We start from the raw sequence: 25,509 nt of genomic DNA, 5'->3' as shown, positions 1-25,509 counted from the left end.
TTGTCATCATGTCATCATTATTATTATTGTTATTATTGTTATTATCAGTAGTAGTAGCAAACTCCATTCATTGTCCTGTGTCTTCTGGATAACTTTAATAGTGCATGTCAGCTTTTTTGATCTAAAGAAATTGTCCTGCTGAACTGTATATACACATCTTGATGCATTCTCAATCATCCAGGAAAGTAAATCTCCAAAAGTTGATTCTGTTCATCTGGACGTAGCGTTTTGTGGGAGAAACGTTTCGTCACTCATCCAAGTGACTTCTTCAGTCTCAGCTGACTGCAGGTTTCCCCAACCTTATAAACAGTACATTTACATTATGACTGAAACCAGCCCACTGAGGGAACAATGGGCTGGGAGGTCAGTTCCTTAATCTTAATTATACAAATTCTCATAACCATTGATCAACAACCACTGATCAAAACCCACTGATCAAAGACCATGAGTAGCATTCACAGAGAGTTCGGGAATGGCTGCAATCACAGCATTGTAAGATGGCGAAAGATGTACCCTTAGGCCCCCTCCTCGATTCAGAGATGGTCTTTCCCTTTTCACGTAAATGGCCTCCTATACTCCGCGCTCAAACCAGCGTTCCTCCCTGCAGTCAGCTGAGACTGAAGAAGTCACTTGGAAGAGTGAGGAAACGTTTCTCCCACAAAACGCTACGTCCAGATGAGCAGAACCAATTTTTGGAGATGTATATAGACAGTTTAATATTACTACAGTAGGAAGCCACAGGAAAATGGACAAAATCACTTCTCTTACCTGCAGCAGGAAGTCAAAAAGAGCTAGGCTTCCCCACTCTGAGTGCTGCACTCCCACGCAGGGGGCTGACCTCAGGTCTGTTTCACTCCCACAGCGAGCTTTTAGCAGTTTCTGGTAGTGAACCCAGCTGAGCTGTATTGAGTTCTGGTCATTGTCTTCATCAGAAAGGTGGTGAATATCTGGGTCCCACCACACTGCAGGTCTGGGGGTGCCATTAATGTACCTGTTGGGCAGCACGTGGCTATGAAAGGTCCTCAGAACTGCGGGGAGACTTCTGTTGAGTCCCAGCACTCTGTCCAGGTGGAAGGCGAACACTTCAATCCAGTCATCAGTGCGCTTGACCAGGGCGCAGCAGCCCTGCTGACAGCGCTCACTGTGGGTAGTTGAACGTCCACGTCCTTCTCCGTGCTGATGTGAGTTTTTCATCACGGATGGCTTCTGTGATGGATGAATACAGTTAGATAATGCTGTTCACTTTACTCTAAGACCATGCACCCATTATGATCCTATAGCCATGTATATTTAATTGTAAGGACTTCATTTACGACAAACTGAATATTTATTCAACTAGCAGATTATGACTTTTTATCCAGTAATTAAAGGATGGGACCTTTTAACATCTTTCATATATAAATGTGCCAAAGGTGGAGCTAGAGTATACATAATAATATTGTTGAATTCTTTCAAATGTAATATATTTTTCTCTCCTTTTCCATAAACAGCAGGAATCCATTATCAGACTCAAAAACCTGCTTGACTTGTGAGCACAACCATCAGCTCTTAGTTGTGTCACACTGTCACTGCATGACAATCCAGATTAATCGATGAAACTGCTGTTACTCTAGATTTTTGGTTTTGGCCACAAATTCAATTCAATTCAATTCAATTCAATTTTATTTATATAGCGCCAAATCACAACAAAAGTCGCCTCAAGGCGCTTCATAGATACAGAGAAAAACCCAACAATCATATGACCCCCTATGAGCAAGCACTTTGGCGACAGTGGGAAGGAAAAACTCCCTTTTAACAGGAAGAAACCTCCGGCAGAACCAGGCTCAGGGAGGGGCGGCCATCTGCTGCGACCGGTTGGGGTGAGAGAAGGAAGACAGGATAAAGACATGCTGTGGAAGAGAGACAGAGGTTAATAACAGATATGATTCAATGCAGAGAGGTCTATTAATACATAGTGAGTGAGAAAGGTGACTGGAAAGGAAAAACTCAATGCATCATGGGAATCCCCCGGCAGCCTACATCTATTGCAGCATAACAAAGGGAGGATTCAGGGTCACCTGGTCCAGCCCTAACTATATGCTTTAGAAAAAAGGAAAGTTTTAAGCCTAATCTTAAAAGTAGAGATAGTGTCTGTCTCCCGAATCCAAACTGGAAGCTGGTTCCACAGAAGAGGGGCCTGAAAACTGAAGGCTCTCCCTCCCATTCTACTTTTAAATACTCTAGGAACAACAAGTAGGCCTGCAGAGCAAGAGCGGAGCGCTCTAATAGGGTGATATGGTACTACAAGGTCATTAAGATAAGATGGGGCCTGATTATTTAAGACCTTGTATGTGAGGAGCAGGATTTTGAATTCAATTCTGGATTTAACAGGAAGCCAATGAAGGGAAGCCAAAACAGGAGAAATATGCTCTCTCTTTCTAGTCCCTGTCAGGACTCTTGCTGCAGCATTTTGGATTAGCTGAAGGCTTTTCAGTGAGTTTTTTGGACATCCTGATAATAATGAATTACAGTAGTCCAGCCTGGAAGTAATAAATGCATGAACTAGTTTTTCAGCGTCACTCTGAGACAGGATATTTCTAATTTTAGAGATGTTGCGCAAATGGAAGAAAGCAGTCTTACATATTTGTTTAATATGTGCGTTGAAGGACATGTCCTGGTCAAAAATGACTCCAAGGTTCCTCACAGCGTTACTGGAGGCCAAGGTAATGCCATCCAGAGTAAGAATCTGATTAGATACCATATTTCTAAGATTTTCAGGGCCGAGTACAATAACCTCAGTTTTATCTGAATTAAGAAGCAAATCCCATGAAAAGACTGAAACAACAATATGTTATTCCAACACCTTCATTCTGGAATTAAACTGACAAAACTGACAAGTCAATAACACGACTGGGTATAAAACAAGCAACCCTGAGACAGGTAGTTTCCCCCGAGTGAAGATGGGCAGCTTTGAGTAATACTCAACATATTTGTGAAGGCTTTATTAACACGCTAGACTTGAATATAACTGTTTAATATGGTGGACAATTTATGGTATCTACACTTGTTTGTGAAGTTTTGTGAAATATTCTCTATTGTTTTGTGATAATGTTATTATGTTTGATTGCTCAGCATGTCTTAAATCCTCTACAAACTCAGACTGTGGTCTGGCACATATTTCAGTATTCTGTTTGCATGTGTTCTCTGTCACGTTATGCTTCTGTTTCTTTTCTGTTGTGAAGGCAGCGTCCTGCTGACCTTTCAGTTTTATTTATACTTTCTGCTTTGTAAGGCTGAGGCAGTCACACAAAATACTAAACTAACAACTAGTAATCAACTGAATTAAAATATGAAATAAGTATTTATAAAACCGCTTTCACCACACAAACAATGAATTCATGTCTTTATCATATTTTTTTGCATGAATGAGCAAAATACTTTTTGTATCACTTACATGGACTTTCTAAATGACAGCACAAACCATTAAATAAATAAATAAATAACTTGTAGTACTTACTGTAATATTTTACAGTTAATCCATCATTTATAAGTATAACAGTGCTGGCATTATTTCCATTATATATGAGCTTATTAATTCAAAATAAACCATGTTTAGAAAGGTCTTCAAATAAGTATTTACTAACTGATTACTAATGCTTCATAGTGCGTAACTATATTACAAACATTTTATGCAGTAATAGGATTATAAAGTCTAACCAATTCATCCACATTTGGTGCAATAATGAGTTTTTCCAGTGAGATGACTGCGACTGTGAGACTGAGTCAAAATATACCACAGTGTGTGTGTTCAGAGAATGAAGTGCAGCAGCAGGAGTGCTGTTTTAAATAGTTCTAGAGAAGAATAGCTGCTCTTTGGTGCAGAATAACATGCCTCACACAGTATCCGGCTTCGATTACACATGCACAGCGCTAAGATGCATTCACTGTTGGTTTTTGCAGAATTCAGCATCTCATCCTGTCACCCAGGCATGTCGTCACCACTGACCCTGTGTGTCTCAGGAAGTGTGACAAGGATGGCACAATATTCAAGGCCAACACAATACGGGCTGACAATCTCAAGCAGTATTCAGCTTACATTGCCAAATTACACCTTTGGCTTGTTATGGTCATATCAGAGCAGCGCTCTTTCACCTGCTTTCACCTGCTTTCACCTCATCTGTGTCAGTCTGTGAGGCGTCTGCATTATGTGATTGAAAAAGTAGGAAACAGCTTTTTAACATTGAGAAGTGTTTTCAACTTAAAATTACAGTCAGCAATACAACACACCTGCTGGTCTGCTGGAGCATCCAGTGCCACTTGGAGCACCTGTCCGTGTCCCGGCATCCTGGTCTTGCTAACCACCTCGCCCTTAGCGAGGAACTCCATCTTCTGGATGTCTTCCCTGCTGAACCAGGGAAGGCGGTGCAAGTCGGCCCTGATCCTTCTGCGGTCGCTGTCTGGGAAGTCCTGCTCTGTAAAGCTTTGACACCAGTCGATGTCATCTTCCATCACAGCGACCTCTGGTTTGGACAAAGCCTTTCTGTTGGCCAGTGATCCCGGGATCTTTTTCGCATCTGAGGGATCCTCAGAGAGATTACGGTGTTTTATGAAATATCCAGCGGGCTTTTTAACAGCCTGCACATTGTCTGATTTCAGATTGCGTTTTGTTGGTTGTTTGTGTTTTTTTAAACCCAGGTGTTGTTGTGCTATCTTTGCACTTGTATGGCTGCCATGTATCTGTTTGTCTGCATTCCTGTTTGTGTGTCTAAACCAAAATTTGGCTGCCTGTCTATCTGCAGCTCCTGTCTCACTTTCTATGGGATCTGCTGAAGCATTCTTTTCAAGATAAATATATGTTTGTGTAGCTTGCGTTGCCACAGCACTGTGGTTGCTTGGTTTAATTCTGTGCTTTGGCAGCATGTTGTCTATAAACTCTGGATGGGGACGGTGATGACTGGCTGGCTGGCTGACGCCTGCCAGCTCTTTTCTCTTGGAGGCAATGCCTTTGCTTTTGTGTTTATTTCTTTGTATGTCAGCGCGACGTCTCTCTTTGATGCTGTTTTTGTCATTGCCAGCAGCGTCCCCGAAAGGTTTAAGTGGCACAGAATGTTTAGATGTCTCTCTTCTACTGCTGCTTCTCAAGCTCCTGCTGTACATGTGAGTGAGTGGCTGCTGGAAGCCAGCAGCTGGAAGGGTCTCCACAATCCTGTTCCTGGACCTGAACTCCCCCGTAGAACTCAGGGCCCGGGACGACCTCCAGGCGATGTGAGCGGGTGGTGAAGGGAGTGGCAGGGTGACTGTCATCACAAAGATCATGAGGAAGAGAAGGAAAAGAGGGGTAAGAAGTAGGATCCATTTGTGACCACACCAGAGTTTGGACCACACTCGCCAGGCCTGTGGTTAAAAAACAAAACCAAACACAAAAACAGATAAAAAGAAACAGAAGTTAGAGGGAGAGTGAGAGACCAATGATTATAATGGAGAGGGAACATAAAAATCAAAGATAGCATCTGCAATAAACAGACTGGAGTGCTCAGTGCTCCTGCGGGGTCTTTCTCCTGGCATGTAGAAAACAAACTCTACAAGGGAAAGCTGAAAAACAATCTGATGTGGGCACACAGCTCGGGTCGGTTGCATGAGATCAGAATAGTGACCTCTGAGTCATCAGTTTACGTGAGAGGAATAATCTGGAATTTTGTAGCACAGAGCCATCAGCACTGAAACGTCCTGTGCATGCTGCACAAACATGAATGTGTGAGGAGCAGAATATAAAGAATATAAAGCTCGTGTCAGGCGGCTGCATTTTTCCAGTAGCTTACAATTGCATTGGACCTATCCAGCTGAGACCAATACAGCTGTGGCATGCCCATTGCCTGTGCCCAGCAAGGATGGAAAAGCCTTATTCCTCACAATGTGCTCTCACTGCCCCAGTACGACTTGTGGTGTTCTTGCTGAAGGCTCTGTCAAAGTGATTTTGTCGCAGAGGTGCTAGCCCTTTATTTACTGTAGACTGCACTCCTTCTATTTGCTTTTAAACAGCAAAACTATAACTCCATGACGCTGACATTCAAATAATAGAGCTGGAATTGGCCCTTCCAATGATTTATCGTCCAATTTTTCAAGGGGTTGTGTTGCAAGAAGTCTCTGTAGCAGCATTTGTTTTATTTGACAGATCTGAGCTGAAACTCGAAATAAAATTGTTTGAGAACAGGATGGTAGCTCCTCTGCAGACAGGGTGGCCTACCAGTGGAAATATTAAGAAGCTAAGTGGCAGAGGATGCATACAGCACTTTTCCCATCAGCAAAACTTCCTGCAACTGTTGGATTAACCACACAGCTCCATCTGAATACCACACTTTCCCCCCACCTGTAAGTAAAGCCATATGTGAATGCTGCCAGGTTGACCCAGATAACTGCTCTGTCCCTGCCTGCTCTCTCGCTCGCTCCCTCCCTTTGCATCACCTTCATTTTTTTCTGCATTCAGGTGAAGGAATGTTTCAGACCCTTGAGATCTCTTCCTCATCTCAAAGCCTCTTAACAACATGCCCAGATTCCTCCACCTGTGAAAGGGTTCCATTATTCTTCTCCTGGACTGGACGGCCTGAATCAGGCTGCCTGTGCTGACAGAGCCTGTACAAACTACCCAACAGTACCAGTGTGAGACTTGGAGCGTCAGACTTATATAGATATATTCATCTACCGCTCAAAGACAATTTTTAATGCTGTAGTTAACAGTGTTAAAGAGACTACAGTATATTATAGTAGCCACACATTCAGTCCAGAATTGATCAAATGTGCTACATGGAGAAATTGAATGTCACTGAATCATTAGTGTGAGACTCTGCTGAATTACTTTAAATAAATGAGATCATTACTGAGCAGACTGGCAGCGTTTACTGACCTCTTAATGCCTTTTTATATTTCACGCTAATGGATTGGATTTCACAGCAAATCTGCAGCTCGCCTGCCTCAGACACTTTCGAGCAGGACTGCTCTGACTGAAAACTCACCTTAACCTTCGTTGTAAAGAGGTTTAAATAGTTACTCCAAGTCAATAATACAGATCCTTTATCCATCCATTTATTATCTGAAATGTTTATTTAACCAATCAGATGCTACTGCTATTTGCAGTCCCACTAACACTTTAATCTTTAACTGGTTGGTCAATTGTTAGATAGCTTAAAAATATCAAAAAATATTAAGAAATTCACAATCATAATATTTTAACTATTAATACAAATCCTCAAGTAATACAGAAATAGCTTATCTGAAATGTTCAAATTCATTCAACTCCGATGTTCTATGATGTTTTTAAATACACAATACAGATGTATGACATACCAAGATGGTGCATTATATTATTTTTAACTTACACAGAACTGGTTGAAATCTTTGGCGTCTATAAGCTGTAAAAACTTGAGATTTTAAGATATATTCATGTAGTCTGTGATTTTGCGAATCTTTATGGCATCATTGTGATGTTGTCGGGTGACAGATTGCACAGCACTTTAATACGTTACTCAATATGGTTTCTTGAAATTCTTTTCAAGGTCAACTTTGACCTTAGGGCAGTACCAATGAAGGTCAAGGTCAAATGTTTAGCCAACCTAGGTACCTAGGTATGTCCCTCGCGGCCTAGTCTATTTTTAAGTTTGAAGATGATCAATAAAATATTATGGGTAATATATAGTTTTTAACCTATCCCCACTGTCCAAAGACATGCAGTTGGTGGGGATTTGTTAATTGGAAACTCTAAATGGTTGTGAGTGCAAAGGGTTGTCTGTGTCTATATGTTTGCCCTGCGACAGACTGGCGGCCTGTTCAGGGTGTACCTGGCCACTCGCTCTAAGACAGCTGGGAGGACTCCAACCCCGCGCGACCGTGAAAAAGGATAAGCAGAAGCAAATGAATGGATGGATAAAGTTTTTATTGATTTTCAAATTTGGTGGGACCTTGGCCGGATTTTCATCTTAGTTCAACCTATCACTGGTATCTACATCACATAAAATGTGAACATACCTTCACAACTGTGGCCGTTAACCTGCTAACAAACAAAACTTTTTTTTGGTCAAAAGACGAGAGTGCATCCAGAAGACAACTGCATTCTGCTGCTACAACAACTCTTTGCAAGCACCTACACAGAGTGATGATAAAACTGAGTGTCTGCTGACCCCAGCAGCAACCAGACCCTGAACTTAAACAGGTAACCAAAGCAACGACTGTTTCTAACTGTACATTTTTCTCAAGTAAAATCACTTTACTTTAAAGTCTCTTTGTGCTCGTTTTCATCTTTGATTTGTGCTGTCGGCTTTGTGTTCTTACCCTAAATACTAAAGAGAAAGATCACACGTGACCTCATTAGGATAAGGATTTGTAATGGTGTGTGTAACTGTAGCCTATCGGTTTATATTGTCAAATGGTAATTATGAGACAGTGTGTTTCAGGTTTCAGTAAAGTACGACATAATTTTTTAGGAAAGTGTTCTGTGTAATACATTCGTTTTTTTGAGTAACAACCCCAACACTGACCACAACAAATAGGTGAAATACTCCCAACATTAGACATTACATTCATGCAGATTTATTACATGCCGTGTTGTCATTGATGTGCTGCTTAGTGATGGTGGTGACTCTCAAGTGGAGCCAGTGACAATCCATTGAGAATCAAATTAATAAGTGACGTTCCCAGTTCCCATCCCCACTCCTGTATACAATTTATGAAGCTAAACTGCACAAAGTCAGTTTTTCAGCTAATGACTGAATTTGATTATAATACTGAACTATTAAATCTAACATGATACCTTCATAGTACCATATAAATGAACTTTATTCAAGTTCAACATTGATTTTTAATTTAGTTCCACCTTGGTCTTCTTCCGCTACTGAAGAAAGTATGTGGCTCTTTTTCCTTCCTAATTCTTCAGCCTGTCTGCTGTGCTGAGCAGGTAGTGTACTGTACCGTGGCCGTTTGAAGCTTTTTCACAGAAAAAAGTTGCCTGCTGCTTTGAGAAATTAAGTCTGTGAAAAAGTGCTCAGTGTGATACCGACAGTAGACTTCAGACTATAAAAAACCAAACCGGGAACTGAGAGAGATAATCATTTGCAGTGAGTGTGCCACTAAGTGAAAATACTCTTACTGTTTCTAGTCATGTAAGCCATTACTAATCTTTTAATGCACTTCACACATAATACAAACACAATACATTTTGGTCAGTTTAAAATTGTACTTTCTTCTTATGCACATAGTGTTTCCTAATAATAATAATTTCTAATGTGTTTTCATTGTAGTCCAATGAAATATCCCACCAACAGCCTGCATTAACTCATCAGTGACAACTCCCCCACCAAGGAAAAGCAGTATAGTAGTCACAAGTGCCATCCTGTTATTGTGGCAGGTCAAGCTGAAAAATGTCTTTATCATTGAGTTTCATTTTAGCCACTGTAAGACTCACACGACACTGCCACCATCAAGACAAATTTTTAACTGCTAACAGTTTACAGGATTCTTATTTAATACAATCAACCTGGCTCTGCAGTGACTTTAAACTTTGTGTTTCAAATTATAGCTCAAATTATGACCTTGCATTGAAGACACAAGGTGATAGCATTCCATATGCAATACTACAGCCCCACACAACACACACACACACACACTCCTCTGCGTTAGCAGTTACTTTGGCTGAGATTTGCTAATTAGTGTCCATTCGTGTGCAGCCTAGCATAGCTTGATGTGAATATGCCAACAGTGGAGTGTGCTGTTGCCTTCAGCACCTCTCTATAGCATCCAAAGATGCCAGGCTTTTTAAATGTTTAGAATGAGAGGGGAGGGAAAACTCACTGCATGAGTCACGTGATGTGGTTGGCTGTACTTTTGACTGTGCTGTCATGCACTTTGACCCACAGAATAAATACTTTGAAAGAAAGAACTGGAAAAACACAATGAATAAATATACAGAGTGGTGAGAAGCCGCGCACACACACACACACTCACATGCGTATGTAAGCCTTTTCTGCCGCGATAAGAATCACAAACCCCTAAAGACCTGAGGTTATAGAGTCTAACTCAATGTAGCGTTTTGTTTGTGCTTTCAAAGAGAAAAATGACACTATTACTGCCAAGCTAAAGATATTTTACACTTGTTATCTTCCCAGTTTTCTTTTTTCTCTGACAGGTTATTTGTGTCTGCAGTCCTGCCTCTTTGTCTGGCTCCACTCTTCTTCCTCCGCTGCTTTGACAGCAGCCCTAGGGCCAGCAGTTTCTCTCTCCACTACAAATGAAATGAAACCGGTGTCCACGGTTACCAGAGTTCAGGTACGCATAGCTCCCGTAGATTCAAAACAGGTCACCAGGTGCAGGCACAAAGCAGCATGCAACGTGGATTTAATGCATTAAAGCATGGTGGGAAGCAGTGAAAGCAGTTTAGAGATATTTCAGTCTAATGAGGAAACTTCAAATTTTCCTTTGTGATGACGTTTTAAATTACCCTGAACCATTCCTTAGGTATGCTGCTATCGGCTCAGGCTTTTGTTTTTCAAAACTTCAACATCATCTGATAAAGAATAGACCCTTTCAAAATATGGAAACAACAAACATGTTCGACACCCTGTCAAGTCAAACCAGGCTATGAAGGAGGAGATGCTAGCCTCTGGTGATGTGCGGCACAGATGTAAAGAAATGACTCTAACAAGCATTGCTAGCTATTCTCGTAAATGCACTTCTTAGAACAGGAAAAGTAAACAGTGGATGAAAATGACTGATTTCCATCCAATTAAAATATTTTTGAGTGACGATATTTGTGAAGCTCCTGAAATGAGATACAAGTTTAGTTTACTTCACTTCAAATTAAGTGTTAAGCAGATATTTTATACTTGTATGTAAAAAACTGCCTGCACGGCTTTTGTCCATATAGTTGACTTATGTTGTGTCATTACTATTGCACTGCAATACTGCTGTGGCACCTTGTGTCAATAGATTATCATTTCATATCATTGTGTCATCACTGAAAGTCGGTCATTGGAAAAGACTGGCCCTTTATTTATTTACACTTATAAATGCAGTTGCCTGCAAGCATCAATAAAACGTTCAGATGATATAATGAAGATATGCTGCCCAATAGGGCAGGGCAATATGGCCAAAAATATTTATCACGATATATATTTGAAGATTTGCGAAACGATATGACTGACACTATAATTGACGCAAGACAAAATGCTTTACAACTCCACAACTTTGTTAGTGCAAAAAAAACCAAGCAGCTATTTATATTAGTTTAGTTCATTAGTTAGTTCCCCCCAGCATTTGCTGCTTTTGTCATAAGGCGTGCAGCTATTTAAAGTACGCCGATTGTTTGTTGAGTCCGCTTCTTTGGTCTCACCACCTCGCTAGTTGAAGCGGACGCCTTTTCACATGCTTTAGCAGCTTTGTTGTACTCCAACAAGTGCTTCTGCTTCAAATGATGAAATAGGCTTGCGGTGTTTCCTCCCTTCGCTACGACGGCCTGCTTGCTTGTTCTACAAAAAATTGTGCTTTGGTGGGTATCTGACGGAAGAAAACCAAACCACTTCACACCACTGAAGTTGCACAATTTTTACAAACCAGTTCTGGTTCATCTGTTTCATTCAACGATCCGCTTTCGCCCTTTTCTCTGTCGCTGCCATGCTTTTTCTGAGATGTGTGTACGAAAGGTACTGCGCATGCGCATTTTACCCATATTCTGTTGCGATATTTCATTTTCTTATCATTGCCTAACATTGTACCGGAATTACCGTGAAAGGTATAATATGGCCTACCCCTACTGCCCAATCCTATCAACCTGTCTGCAATATATCCAAATGAAACTAAATAATTTTGTGGTTTTCACCTACTAGAGGACAGCAATACAAAGGGAGTCATCTTTTAGCACAACGCACAAAGGGGGGGGATTTAGAGAACAGCGAATTCATCATGTTTCATCTCTCTTATCTGCTAAGAGTTTATCGCTAATGTAAACTGGAGTCATCTGTATTAAAGCACTACAAAGTGTTCTGCATCTGCATGTGTGTTTGCAGAATGATATCATGGTTTAGCGGACATATTATGCTTTTGATTTTTCTGTTATATCCTGCAACACTGGTGGATGTTCATATGAAACATGGCCAGAGTTTCAAATAAAGTCCAAGTAATCCCTGTGAGCCAAAAGCTCAGGATTTGGACTTCTCCTAAAACTCTGTTTCAGACAGCTATTTTTGTTCTTGGCTCTATGTGATGTAATACAGAGAGGATGTCGCTGTTATGGTCATCTCAGGCACTGAGCACAGAAAACCTATAAAACCTGATGTTCAAACTTTGTGTTTGTGAGAGGCAGCCAATCAGATTATAACTGGGGACGGGAAAGGAAACTCAAAAAAGCTTATTACAAAGGATGAACTAAGAAGATGAATCATTTTGAAGTCTTAATCATGAAAAGCTGGTCTAGTAAAGTCCAGGAATAAAGACTGTGGCAAAGTTGTTGTTGTTGATGATGATGATGATGATGATGATGATGATGATGATGATGATGATGATGATGATGAAGAATAATTAGTCCCCTCTAAGTAGATTTGTGACTAAAAGATGATATGTTGTTTATTTAATATCTGGCAGCTTCATATCTAACCCTCCACATGTATGTATACCTCTTACTTGCTCTGACAGGCCAGGTGTGCCACTATCTGACAGCTCCTGGCTCATTTCCCCTTTCTTTTCTTTTTAATATCACTTCTTTTCTTCTCTTCCTGCTCAAAGCTGACGGCGAGGTATGCAGCATTAGGTCAAGACACGCAACAGGTGCTGCAGCCAGCCAGCCTCAGGAGAGAATGGAGAAGAAAGGAGGTGAGAATGTCTGGACCCAGAAACCTGTCTCATTTCACCGTCTTCTCTATGGCACCTTTTATCAGTGTGTTTAAAGAGACAGGGCAAGACACAACAGAATAAAAGTCTTGACAGAGCAGTGTGCTGGCAGAAGTGGATGTGCTGTTTCCAAAAGTGTGTTTAACTGTGAGACAAAGTCAGCAGAACAGTGCAATTACGGGTAAACTCTAACATACCAGATGGATGTCCTCACATTAACAAACGGAAACTGGCCATCAGGTTGGAAGAGCATTAGCTAACCATCTGTGCTGTAGTTAGTGTGACATGGCTCAAAACAAATACACTTTGTGATTTACTAACAGAAGGGTAGACTCAGTACACTTCTGTTACACCTAATGAGGGTAAGGAGGGGTATATTTGGACTTAGTGCTATAAAAGGGAAAAATTAGCCAGAAATGACCACCTTACTGGACATACACCAGTCAAATCATACCCAAAGCAGGAAGGTCCTCTTGTGTTACCGTCCACATGTTTGATCAGTATCGCAGTTTTAATAGAACTCTTTCAGTTACATCATTCAGTTACTAGTTTATTTATTCTTCACAGAGGATTTTCTTAAACTTAAAATATTATTCAAATGAAAAATACAAAAAACAGTTTGGAGTTGACTGCTAAGTCAGTCATGCACAAGCCTTCACTGCAAGATTTCTGCAGACAGGGACGAAGAGAGCCCCCCCAGCAACAGCAGACTAGCACAGTACCTTGGGGCAAGCAACAAAGTCTCAAAGTCAAGAGTCAAAAGCACAAACTGTTCATAATCCTTTCACACGCTCACCTTGTGAGTCTGGGCTAAGCTCTCTTTCATTCATTTTTACTCAGACTGCACCAAACAGCTCCTAGCTTCAGCTTTTAAGAAGGGGAAACACAGCAATGCTGTGAAGGCAATGGTTGTGCTTATTATGAAACAGATAAAACGAGTGCTTCACAGTAAAAAGGAACAGATTTAGAATTAACTTAAAACTCTATTACATTAGAATTAGAATCACTGCTGAACCTGAAAAATTAAGTGAAAAATGAAAAACAAAAAACGGTTTGGAGTTGACTGTTAAGTTAGTCATGCAGTCAAATGAACCAGTGAGGGTTGCTGCAAACGGATCCAAAAGTGAATCGGTTTGCACACATAGGTGTTGCCACATAACTGTGCAAACTACAGGTGACTGCAGCCCTCTGTAGTAAACAAAGCAAGGCAACCAATGCTAGTCCTGTTTGATTGACCGTTTGGCTAGCACTAGTATAAAATAACTGACGGAAATCAAGATCAAAAATTACAAATGCTACAAATTAGGGAAAGTAAATGTGGCTCGAGGCCGTAATTAACTAAGGCTCTGAAATCCTCATTGGGGACTTTATTATTAGTTATTAAGCTCTTGACTTTGAACTACAAACGGCAACACCATGGCGAAAAAGAGGTATAAGGAGGTATAAGGATTCATCCTCAAAGATTTCATGTCTTGAACAAATGGCATTTCAGTCCCTGCAGAGTAAGGTGGGATCAAAGGTCGGGAGAGATGCAAAGCACAATTTTTATATACGTATATATATATCTAAACAACCAAAAAAGAATAAAAGTCAACATCTATAAAACATATCTACCAATATACATCCAAGTTATTTGATAATTGTTATCCCAGCTGTTTAAGCTGCATGAGTACTTGAAATTTTTTACTGCTACTATCTTCATTCCATTCTGTTGAGCTGTTTTATTCCAAATGTGGTGCTTCAAGGTCAAACGGAGTGTGGAATTAAGTAAAGCTGAGTGCACTTTGATTTAAATGTACAACAGAGCTGAAGTCTTCATTAATCATTAGTGTTATAGTCTAGCAATTAAACATTTATATAGAGAAGTACAGAAAGAAGCAACTCTATGATGTTGTTGTATAATGAAGTGATACTAACGGGAAAAGAAGGTTTAACAGCGTATGAATGATAAGAAGCTGGCATCAGGGCTTTAGAGAGTTTGAATGAGCCAGCATCTGAGATTGGTTTAATAGAGCTATCAAAGCTGGAATTATGTTTGAAATTTATGAGGTCAGAAGGTCTCTGTCTGTGCCAGCTTCAATTATAAGAAAGAAAAGAAAAGAAAAACCAAAAACACACACGAATACACACATCATCCCCTCATAAACACACACACACACACACACACACACAAGCAAAGAATAACTCCCCGTCTGGATCAAAGTGGATGGAGAGACTAAAAAAAATAACGAGTTAATTCAATCTGGATTAATTCAATCAGAGAGACATCAAATCTTCAGAGACACAGATATACCGCGCGTGTTTATGTGCAACATCAACTAACTAACAGCCAAGCGTCAACACAAAAGATACAGCTTGCCACTTCATAACACCCGGTTTGGACTGGTATCCTTTAATATCAGTGTTAAATTAATTGGATGTGCGTTCAGAGGCCAATTACATTTGTGCAATGCTCTTACAAAGAGTTCACCTTTACAAGCAAATACACATCACTGGCTGATTCCCAACAAGAACACGATTATCTGTACAGGTTGCTGCTGCAGGATAAACAGTGAGGATAAAATTAATTTATAAAATACCTAAGTTTAGTTTCACAGATAGGATATTAGAAAGCCTGAGTGATCTCTGCTACGAAAGACATGAAACAGCCTCAATTCACCAACAATCAAAAACAGAGACCTGCATTTATCACTAGCCATTTCAAAGCTTAATTCAGTATGCGTTCAGCCACAGCAGTCAGGGTTCTTCAACTTTGCTGTCTGCTGACAAATTCTACATTGTTTAACAATTCTCATTCTATCTGTAGCTGGTTTTGAACTTTGTGTCATCCTTTCCAAACGGTTGCCTGAATAAATCCATGACTAAACTCATACCTGACTTGGACGAAGCATCAAAGAATTTTGTATTTTGGCTCACAAAACACAAATGTTACCTCAAAGTTAGTGTTGATTACCTCTGCAAAAATACAAACAGCCTGAATGAGTCAGAAGAACTAAAACAGGATTTAAAAGAAGTTAATTTAAAAAATGTAAGCAGTATCATAACCAATGTTGGGACACAGTTTACTTTGTTCGACTGATGATCACTAATCACGGAAGCCCAAATCATTACAGCTCTCACCTACATAGCTACTCTGACTTCGCCAAACAAGGTGAGTGGACAGTGGTCCAAGAACGCCCTAAGACCATTAGATTTAACATTAGATATTTTCAGAAGAAACACAGTTTTCAATTCTGTGCAGGTTGGGAGAATTAAAGCTACGAGTACTAGCTTTTTTTAAATGGATGAGATAAATGATAACGAATTAATGAATAAAATGAATGACAATAAATAAATGAAAAGAAATGTTATAATTTGAATAATTAACCTTTATTTAACCGGGAATGTCTTATTGTGTTACTGGTAAGGTAGGTTAAATTAGCCTACAACATGCAATACCACATCGAAGGCTGCTGGCCTCTACCTGTGCTCCTGTACTGCTGTGCTGCTGTACTACTGTATGACCTTAGACTCTAATGATAAAAAGCAGTTCAGATTGTAGATCTTACAGAGAAAAGAATTGGATTTGGCTCAGCTTTACTTTATTCAATAATGATCCATTAAAATATGGCTGGATAAGTGTTGATTTCAACTTATGACTGACTCAGGACATCTCATATAAAAACCCTGCCCAAGTGGTGATGAAGAACAGCATGCCGTGACAGACTATATGTAGTTTAAAACCAGCTGAGACTTTGAATGTTTTTAGCATGTCCAGTCTGCTGTTTTTGTTTAGAGGAAAACCCCAGAGTCATTTACTGAGTCGAAAACAAACGAAAAATGACAGCCGAACAACCGAAAAGGAAAGGTGCAAAAAAGCAAAGAGAAGAAAAGGAGGACAAAAGCGCATCTGAGGAATTCTATAGGAGAGATGAAGTGTGTGTGTGTGTGTGTGTGTGTGTGTGTGTGTGTGTGTGTGTGTGTGTGTGTGTGTCTCTCTCAGCTGTCGACAGCAGACCTTAATGAAAGTGGTCAGATCCTCTTTTTCTCTGACATGCACATGAATAAGGAAGAGCGTGTGAGAAAGGATGGCAGGAAGATGAAAGAAATGCAAAAGCAATGCAACAAAAGCAAAGTGATGTACCAAGGCACAAAATGCATTCAGCAACTGCTCGCTTCACTTTCTGATGCATCTGAGTCTGAGGATGATGACAACACATGAAAGATGAAAAATAAATGACTTTTGAGATTACAGCCTGATATCAGTGTATTTTTCTACCCAGAAAATAATGGGAACAAAGCAACTATAGAAAGAGGAGATGAGGGAGAAAGAGTTCAGATTATTTAAATATTGGTTATTTTCAATTTCATTTTTGAAACAGAGGATAAAAACATTTTTTCTACTGTGGCTGCACTTAGTGTTACACAGATAATTTCAATAACATTTAACATGTGTGTTTATCACATTTATTCAGTCGCAAATAATGTCATCAGACCTAAAATTTGCCAATTCAATTATCAAGCATACCAATACTAAACCCTGCCATAAATGTTTCAAAATGATGGAGTCAGTCTGCTTGACTGGGGTCAAGTTGGAAATGTCATGCAATCATTTCTGATGGTACAGCAATTAAAATGATGGCAACATATTCATAAATTAGAGAATAATCTCTTCAAGAGTGATTATAGTCAGTCCAAGTCAGAATGTATCTGTCTTATTGGACAATCTGTGCAATTGCCTCACAGTCAAAAGTGGCTGTGAGTGTGCAACCTCAACTATGGACACTGAAACGCACTGAAAGTTGCAATTGGTCACAGAAGGTGGAAAAAATTAAATGCAGTCGCCATTGATTTTTTTTTTTTTAGTAGATGCTAGATGGTTGTTGTCCTATTTTTACTCCTTTTACAGAGCCATTAGCTTGCTCTGAATTCAGAGGTAGCTTTGCCAAGCTCAGTGTGCCCAGCATTGGTTGGTTTTTCAGTTAAGCCGATTTAATGTAAGTTTGCTCGGTTAACTTTATCTCAGGATGCTGGGGCATGAGCTTGCTTTTTATTTTATTAGAATATTGCTACTTGGTGTCCCTGTATCAATACAATGCAAAATATTGCAATAATATTATTAATATTAATAATTATTTCTGCCCCACCCAAAGGTATCAATATCATCTTAGAGCTGGAAATAGTTTGATAGGTCCATCCCTGTAGCATCAAAGCTGAACAAAGAGTAGTGTGAAGCCAAGCAACGCACAGTAAGGTGAAAAAGCTCTACTTGATGCAACTACCAGTCAGTCAGAAACAGCTACTCCAGTCTGTAACACTGCATCTCCAACTAGACTGGTCATTGGGCCAGAGACACAGTTTTAGTCAGCTCAAGTCATCAGCTTGCCTTGTGCTGAGTCTTTGGCATAGAGCTGGGATTTTGCTGCACCATCCTATCCAGTGATGCACAATACGGCATAATGAATTCCACAGTTCGCCCACAACAGTAGGGCTCAAAATGATACTTTAGAAATGGTCGTATATAGCACAGAAAGAAATGGTTGATACCATATGACATACAGTGCACAGAAATGGAAGTAAGCAATAATATTGGTATATGTAACACCTCAGCTCAAGGGCACACAAGCCTGAGGCATTGGATACATCAGTGGGCTATGGAATTGCTGATGTAATGCAAACCGATGTTTTTGGTATCTTGATATGAGCTTGCACAGTCAGAGGGATGAATGTTCACACAGCAGGAACTAATCCATGAAGGCAGCTACACACGTGCACAAGAAAATGCATTTGTGCGTTCATAAAGTATGAACTCCACCCTGCATGTGCTCCCATATCTTTCCGAAGCTAGAGCACAGTGAATAACGCACTTCAGTTCAGGCCTTTGAATAAGCATAAATCTAAATATTCCCACAGAGATCCTCTTTCGAGAAGAAAACTAACCCCTGCTTTTCCTGGAGTTTGAAATATGAGTACTGTTCTATCCTGCTCTCCTGTCAGCAACTTTTTCTTCCGGAAAGCAGGCGTTGGATCCAATTGACAAACGGTGAAACCTGAAGTGTATTTAATCATCCTGGAAAATCCTTTTGCCTTTTTAAAGGATGGTTAGCTGTTTCTAATGAAGAGCAACGTCTGGAGGACAAGTAATTACCAAGGTTAGACTATCAGCCAAGCAAAACAGGCAAGAGCCCAGGAACAGCACTTTAAATCAGGTGCCAGGTCCACTCCATATCATTTTTATGAAGTATAACATCACCTATGACGGGTATCCCCCCCCCATTATTTGGTCTTAAAGAGAGTGTCTATTTTCAAATATGATTTTAGAAAAGATTTACACACACAGAAACACACATAGACACTAAAAATAAATGTTTCTATAGTGGATATTTGTGTAAGGTTGACTCCATAAAACTGCTTCGATATTTTCCATCTGTGAAGTAATAAACAACCAAATCTCTACTCTACACTTTTCAAAGTTAATGGGATGGCTGATGAAACAACATATCAATCTACTGAAAATCCGTTTTCCTCTTTTCAGACATGAAATACTTAAAACGACTGGCCTCAGTTTTCTTAAAGTCACCGTATTCTGTCAAACGCCTGTCAGACATAAGCCATATAGCATAAAGCTTCATTCAAACATTTCCAGGAAATTGCAAACTTGGCTATTTGCTTACAGCTCAGATATACAGTGGGGCAAAAAAGTATTTAGTCAGCCACCGATTGTGGAAGTTCCCCCACTTAAAATGATGACAGAGGTCAGTAATTTGCACCAGAGGTACACTTCAACTGTGAGAGACAGAATGTGAAAAAAAAATCCATGAATCCACATGGTAGGATTTGTAAAGCATTTATTCGTAAATTAGGGTGGAAAATAAGTATTTGGTCACCTCAAACAAGGAAAATCTCTGGCTCTCACAGACCTGTAACGTCTTCTGTAAGAAGCTTTTCTGTCCCCCACTCGTTACCTGTATGAATGGCACCTGTTTGAACTCATCATCTGTATAAAAGACACCTGTCCACAGCCTCAAACAGTCAGACTCCAAACTCCGCCATGGCCAAGACCAAAGAGCTTTCGAAGGACACCAGGAAAAGTATTGTAGACCTGCACCAGACTGGGAAGAGTGAATCTACAATAGGCAAGCAGCTTGGTGTGAAAAAATCAACTGTGGGAGCAATCATCAGAAAATGGAAGACATACAAGACCACTGATAATCTCCCTCGATCTGGGGCTCCACGCAAGATCTCATCCCGTGGGGTCAAAATGATCATGAGAACGGTGAGCAAAGATCCCAGAACCACACGGGGGGACCTGGTGAATGACCTGCAGAGAGCTGGGACCAAAGTAACAAAGGTCACCATCAGTAACACACTACAACGGCAGGGAATCAAATCCCGCAGTGCCAGACGTGTTCCGCTGCTGAAGCCAGTGCATGTCCAGGCCCGTCTGAAGTTTGCCAGAGAGCACATGGATGATACAGCAGAGGATTGGGAGAATGTCATGTGGTCAGATGAAACCAAAGTAGAACTTTTTGGTATAAACTCAACTCGTCGTGTTTGGAGGAAGAAGAATACTGAGTTGCATCCCAAGAACACCATACCTACTGTGAAGCATGGGGGTGGAAACATCATGCTTCCAACATGACAATGATCCAAAACACACCGCCCGGGCAACAAAGGAGTGGCTCCGTAAGAAGCATTTGAAAGTCCTGGAGTGGCCTAGCCAGTCTCCAGACCTCAACCCCATAGAAAATCTGTGGCGGGAGTTGAAAGTCCGTGTTGCTCGGCGACAGCCCCAAAACATCGCTGCTCTCGAGAAGATCTGCATGGAGGAATGGGCCAAAATACCAGCTACTGTGTGTGCAAACCTGGTAAAGACCTATAGTAAACGTTTGACCTCTGTTATTGCCAACAAAGGTTATGTTACAAAGTATTGAGTTGTATTTTTGTTATTGACCAAACACTTATTTTCCACCCTGATTTACGAATAAATTCTTTACAAATCCTACCATGTGGATTCATGGATTATTTTTTCACATTCTGTCTCTCACAGTTGAAGTGTACTTCTGGTGCAAATTACTGACCTCTGTCATCATTTTAGGTGGGGGAACTTGCACAGTCGGTGGCTGACTAAATACTTTTTTGCCCCACTGTAATGCATGCAGGTCAAGTGATTGTGGCCTGGGAGCGACAGTCATAGTTATTTGTAAATAGATCAGACAAATACAGAGTAAAAGGTGGAGACCTGTGGTCAGGTGGTCATTTTTTCCATGTTATTATTTCACATTAACAAATGAAATGTTGTGTTAGCAAAAGTGACGATCACCATGCTGGAGGAACTAAGTAAAACAAAGACAGAGGCATCAGAGAATGAAATCATAAAAGACCCATCTGTGTTAAATTCAAATGTATGGAATTATTTTTGATTTGTTAATAAGGATGAGATGAAAAAGATGAATGTGACATATGTGATTTGCTAGGAGTGTCCTTAAATGTAGTCAGCCAATGATGGCAAAGCTAGCTTAAAACAAACTGTTCCAATTCAAAGTGAGCTAAGAAAAAAAAAGCACAAACCATCACCCACTTCATGTGCAAAGGCCTCCACTGATGCAGTGCTGTGGAAAACCAGGACTTTTGTTACATGCTGTGGAAAATGAAGTATGATGAGGGGTTATGAGGAATTAACTGTACAACTTATGAACGTCATGGGCTATAGAGTCCTATGTGACTAAAACAGCTCATTATCTTAATACTACAGTTCACACGTCTGCATTCAGTTAATTTGAACTAGATCGTAACACAAAGAGTTCAGTTTGTAAAGTTTAGATAACATTTATGGTCTGTGGTGATGGCTAGGTGAGAGCAAGCAACCAATAATTTCTCAAATCAAATTAAATGCCTAAAACAGACAAAGCTTACGTTTGGTGGCATTATTCACAATATTATTATAATAAAACACAAATACCATATCACTAAATGTTTGAAATCACACTAATGTCTATATTGTGAGTTAATTATCATGATAATATGGTATCACTGGGTCTCTGGTGATTCCCACTTCTAGTTTTACATATTATAATATATAATAATCATAAATGTCGATTAATTAATGCATAAAACATTTAAATGTTGTAGCTGGAGATGGCTTTAATTTCTCAACATAGCAATAAATCACATTATATTACATGACTGAAAAATAAGTAATACAACATTAAAAACCTGTTTCAAACGCTTAGTGTTCTTCCAGTAGCTCCCTATGAGGCCTGCCACAGCAGATCATCTGCCTCCACCTCACCCTGTCCCGTCACAACAACCCTCCACATATTTTCCTTCACTATATGCATGAATCTTCTCTACTGTCTTCCTCTTTTCCTCCTGCCTGGCAGCTCCATCTTCAATATCCGTTATCCTTTACATGTATCCATGCTCCCTCCTCTGCAGATGTCCAAACCATCTCAGCCTCGCCTCGCCAAACCACTCACTCTGAGCTGCCCCTGCGATATACTCATTTCCTCTTTAGAGCCCGTCTGGATTAGACTGTATCTGGATCCAAAACTCTTTCTGTATTCTCTACACTTCTCCATCAACACTCTCAAAGCAAACATTTCATCTGGAGTTCTCTTTCATGGCATGAAGCTGCTCACACCTCTAGTCTTGGCCTCACTTCAACAACTCCTTCCCATATCTTCATGGTATGACTCATCATCTTTATCCCTCTGTAGTTACTACAGCTCTGCACATCACCCTTGTTCATGAAAATTGGTTCAAGTACACATCTTCTTCATTCCTCAGACATCCTCTCACTCTCAGAGACTGTGTTAAACCAATGTGGTTAAAAAGTCCACTGCTTTCTCTCCTAGACATCTCCATACCTCTACATGTATGTCATCTGGACCAACCACCTTTCCCCTCTTCATCCTCTTCATAGGTGCCCTGCCTTTCTCATTACCAATCCTCGGCACTTCCTGATTCGCTAACTGTCCTCCACCCAGCCTCCTCTCATTTTCCACATTAGTCAGCTTCTCAAAGCAGGCCTACTCCTTCCATCTTCTCAAAACACAGTGTCATTAACACATTTCCATGTCTGTCCTTGATCACCCTAACCTGCTGCAAATCCTTTTTAAACATTAAGAGTACTATGTTTGCTAGATGATTAAAAAGTAAGTACTGTCATTTCCTGAGCAGCTTTTTGTTCCAACACCAGTATTTTTAAATGTAGAGCAATATTTCTGTAATGGAATAGTATTACTACATGTACACAGATAACTGCAATCTGCACCTGATGCACTGTGTTTGCTGTCCTATAACAGGAAATGTAGACTCAGCTGATGCAGTTTTATAGTTGTGTATATCCCGTAACATACCTCACAGACGGTGAGCAGGAAAAACCCAGAAATGTCTTTTTGTGCTCTGTTTTCTTTGTGTGGAACCTGCTGTCATCCATTGTGATGTGACTGTGTGGTCTCTTTGCATGGTGACCTGTCTGCCATCGTACTATGTGTCAGCTGAGTAGGTGGAGCGTGACAGCAGGCAATCTGGCAATCTTCTCGCTGACAAGACCTTCAGATGGCCAAGTGCTGTGTGACTGTGTGTGGCCTCGTGCACGTTTTTGCATATCCTTTAATTTGCATACCTCTAAAGTGCACATAGGCTGTGTTTGTGTGTGTGAGGAACAGCGATTCAGTCATTCTTTTGAGCTGTACACTGCCGGACCACGTACTGGTTGTCCTGGAAACAGCCCTGTCGTCATAACTGGGATTAATATAAATTGCTCATAATTTATAATACTGAAATTCCTGTGTTTAAAAATGTTCCAGATGTCATGCCTTGTTCCATATGTGCACACTGAAAACAACAGTGATGTTTTTAATTTGATGTTAGAGAAAGCAATAGTTTTCTTTAACATGTACACCTCAAGATGTGAAATGGGGATCACTGTTAAATATAGAAGAGAATTGCACTGCCTTTTCTTTATTTACATATTAATTTTCTCTAAACGACAGACAAAGCTCATCTCAAGACTATTTGATCAATTAAATTATTATATTAATACTTCAATCAAAAAAGTGGCTTTTACTTACTATGCCACACACAAGAGAAACTGTGATAAGGATGATAAGCTAACAGCGATGCAGGTGGATGCTTCTCTGGTGTCCTGGATTGTTGATTACCTGACAGGAAGACCACAATATGTGCGCCTTCCACATTGTGTGTCTGACAAGGTAATCAGCAATACATGGGCACCACAAGAGACCGTCCTCCACCCCTTCCTCTTCATCCTCTACACCACAGACTTCAGCCACCGCACAGAGATCTGCCATCCTCAGAAGTTTTCTGATGACTCTGTGGTGGTTAGATGTATCAGCAGGGGTGATGAGTCAGGGCTGTGGTCGACTCCTTTGTCACGTGGTGCAAGCAGAATCATCTGCAGCTCAACGTGGCAAAGACTAAGGAACTGATTGTGGACTTTAGGAAGACCAGGAAAACCTTGACCTGTGTTTTAATGTAGGGGGTCAACGTGGGCATTGTGGAGGACTATAAAAACCTTGGAGTACACATAGACAATAAACTGGACTGGGTTAAAAACACCACTGCACTTTAACGGAAGGGCCAGAGTCGTCTCTATTCTATCAACATCTGTCAGACAATGCTCAGGATTTTCTATGAGTCTGTTGTGGCACGTGCTATTCTCTATGCTGTTGCATGCTGGGGGAACAGGTTGAGGCCCCTAGACACCAACAGACTCAATAAACTGATCTACAAGGCCAGCAATGTTGTGGGGATGGAGTTGGACTCCCTCAAGGTGGTGTCGGAGAGGCGGATGTTGTCCAAAATAAAGGCAATGTTGGATAATACCTTCCATCCAGTCCATGACTTTCTGGCTAGCCACAGGAGCATGTTCAGTGAGAGACTGAGATTACCAAAAAGCACCAGGAAATCATTCCTGCCTGTGGCCATCTCCCTGTATAACTCCTCCATCTAATACACTGTAAACACTGCAATAGTTACACCCTTTTTGCACACACTCTTTTCTACTCAGTAATGTTGCTGTCAATATTCTAGATACTTATATATAATCACCTCTGTCAATCCTTGATATTTATTATTTAGTGATTTGTATATATTGTGCAGTTTCTTAAATCTGTAACAGATTTTATTGTTAAATAGTACAGTCTGTTTCTGTTAATGTTACTGTACTGGAGCAACTGTAACCCACATAACTTCCTTAGGGATTAATAAAGTATTCTGATTCTGATTAGGTGAATAAAGTTGATCCTCTCTTTACAGTGCAACTGTCTTCTAGGAAACCCTGGGTCCTAGTGTTTTAGTCTGTTCTCAGCCCATTTCTCAAAACTGCTGACAACGTATCTTTTGGTGCCTGTGAATCCCCTGGGCTATGACATTAGATGCATCTGTCACTCCCTCACTACCAACTGAAAAGAAAAAAATCATCAAGTGAAAAATAAAAATAAAAGAAAGCGCAAAAGAACTGATTACTTTAAAGGGTCTCTGAAACCAGATTCAAGACAATGACAAACAGCTCAGTAACAACAGAGGAATCAAATAGGCCCCTGGTCTGTTTACTTATATCCCTTGTATTATTGCCATCTTGTGGCCACAGTTGGCTATTGTCTCTGGAAGCAGAATTAGCGCTGCTAAATTAGCTGAAATGTGTATGGGGTAGGT

General features: G+C 40.4%; 1 protein-coding gene across 5 annotated transcripts in view; it reads right to left on the bottom strand.

Annotated features, from left to right (window-relative positions):
- The window catches only part of gask1a (golgi associated kinase 1A), an 80,465-nt gene that overhangs the window by 37,199 nt on the left and 17,757 nt on the right, over window positions 1–25,509 (bottom strand). For 2 of the 5 annotated variants that reach the window (XM_082551024.1, XM_082551028.1), the window contains exons 1-3: window positions 12,640–12,702; window positions 4,267–5,373; window positions 769–1,206 (exon numbers count right to left, since the gene is read on the bottom strand). In XM_082551024.1, the coding sequence (XP_082407150.1) occupies window positions 769–1,206; window positions 4,267–5,373; window positions 12,640–12,687 (1,593 nt within the window). In that variant the 5' untranslated portion in view covers window positions 12,688–12,702. Of the gene's footprint in view, window positions 1–768; window positions 1,207–4,266; window positions 5,374–12,639; window positions 12,703–25,509 lie in introns of those variants that run through there. The other 3 variants (XM_082551025.1, XM_082551027.1, XM_082551026.1) reach the window with 2 other exon arrangements.

This window comes from Aulonocara stuartgranti (assembly GCF_965226115.1).
Source record: "Aulonocara stuartgranti genome assembly, chromosome: 11".
Taxonomy (NCBI): domain Eukaryota; kingdom Metazoa; phylum Chordata; class Actinopteri; order Cichliformes; family Cichlidae; genus Aulonocara; species Aulonocara stuartgranti.
The sequence above is the reverse complement of the archived record's forward strand: the minus strand, read 5'-3'. Positions and strand labels throughout refer to the sequence as shown.